General features: G+C 27.9%; 1 protein-coding gene across 1 annotated transcript in view; it reads left to right on the top strand.

Annotated features, from left to right (window-relative positions):
• The window catches only part of LOC108574456 (homeobox protein Hox-D4a), a 7143-nt gene extending 5929 nt beyond the window's left edge, over window positions 1-1214 (top strand). Inside the window, exons 3-4 of the mRNA XM_017937056.1 lie at window positions 51-211; window positions 1125-1214. Of these exons, the coding sequence (XP_017792545.1) occupies window positions 51-211; window positions 1125-1214 (251 nt within the window). The remainder of the gene's footprint in view (window positions 1-50; window positions 212-1124) is intronic.
• The last annotated feature ends 470 nt before the right edge of the window (window positions 1215-1684 follow it).

Raw genomic sequence — 1684 nt, 5'->3', positions numbered from 1 at the left:
TAAATTTATAAATTTTTTTTCAATTACAATTTCAAACCTTTATATTTCAGATACGAATAAAAGATTGCCTCCTGATAAACCTCGTAAAGAAAGAACAGCATTTACAAAGCAACAAGTTCGTCATCTTGAATACGAATTCGCACATAGCAATTATCTTACACGCTTACGTCGTTATGAAATTGCAGTTGCGTTGGATTTAACTGAACGGCAGGTAAATTGATACGATATCTGATAAATTTCAAATTTTTTAAATTGGTATACCGGTAAATGCACTTAACTTGTTCCGAGTCTTATTCAATCACACTAAATATAATATTCGATATAATTAAACAATTTAAAGCATCTGTTCTAGTTTTAACTAAAGTTAAAGCAAAAAATAAAAATAACATTCTACAAAACGATGATTTAATACTCCAATTTTGGAATAAATTTATTTTATATCTGTACTTTAGTTGGTAATTATTTACGATCTTACAAATATACATGCATATATTGGATTTTTTAAACAGAAAAGATTTTAGAGATTTTTTAATTAAGACCCACCCTTTATTTTACTTAAAAAATGAAAGTGCACATTTTGATGAAATCGCTGGTGATAAGTTCTTCCCTGACACTAACACTATCACTAATATTGTTTTGAAATTATAAAGCATATTCAAAGTTAAAGGGATTATCTATGCCAAACTATGAGTAATACTTTGTTGATGCTATTGATGATACCAATTAGAAAATAGCTTTCTATGTACATAAATGCCCAGAGTGTAATTTCCATTGCTAAGATTTTATTTTCACTTCTTAATATTAATTAGAAAAACAATATTGTCTTTAATTTTCATAAGGAAAATTTGACTAACAAAATTATGGAACCTATTTTAACATAATAACTAAATAAATAAAATGATTTAGTAAAGACAGTATATTAATTAATAATGAATAAATATGGTATATTATAGAAAATTAAAATTGTTATATAAATATTCAAAGAATAATTGTAAGAGAACAAACCTTAAATACTTTTTCTTAATATTAACGTATAATCGATAGATTAAAATACAAATCTGAGATATCTATAATGCACTAAATGGGTGAAGAAATCTAACCATAAAACATTTTCAACTTTTTAGGTAAAAGTGTGGTTTCAAAATAGACGCATGAAGTGGAAGAGGACGAAAACAAGGTTAGGAAGTGGATCGGAAAAACTTAATATTTCTTAGGTTATTTCTTTAAGTGTAAACATTTTATACAATGTTTAATTGTAAATAGAATATTACATGAAATCATATAGTCATTAAAAATGTGCAATATCTCTACAAAGGCTGTTACCTACTTAACAGCAGACCATCAGAACAAAATTGACATATTAAAGGTTATTGCCCACTTAACATCACAGTATCAGAACAGCATCTTTCAGTTGTCCACACATCGATACGAACCAACTTTATTAATTTTTATTCATCATCGCGCTGCTAGAATTCGCGCCAAGAATTTTGCTGTTGTCGAGGTGATACGGAGAAACGTCGATGCAGTGCGGTTATGGACAGGTGAACGCATTTAAATTTAAACTATATATAACAACGTGAATATGTCAGTGTTGATCTAATGCTGTTCGTTTGTTGTGCTGTTAAGTGAGCGACAGCATTAAGGGGTTCTAAAAAAAAAAAAAAAGTGAATATTCTTGAAATAA

The sequence above is a fragment of the Habropoda laboriosa genome, unplaced genomic scaffold (assembly GCF_001263275.1).
Source record: "Habropoda laboriosa isolate 0110345459 unplaced genomic scaffold, ASM126327v1 scaffold172, whole genome shotgun sequence".
Taxonomy (NCBI): domain Eukaryota; kingdom Metazoa; phylum Arthropoda; class Insecta; order Hymenoptera; family Apidae; genus Habropoda; species Habropoda laboriosa.
Note: the sequence above shows the minus strand (reverse complement) of the source record. Positions and strands in the feature narration are given on the sequence as shown.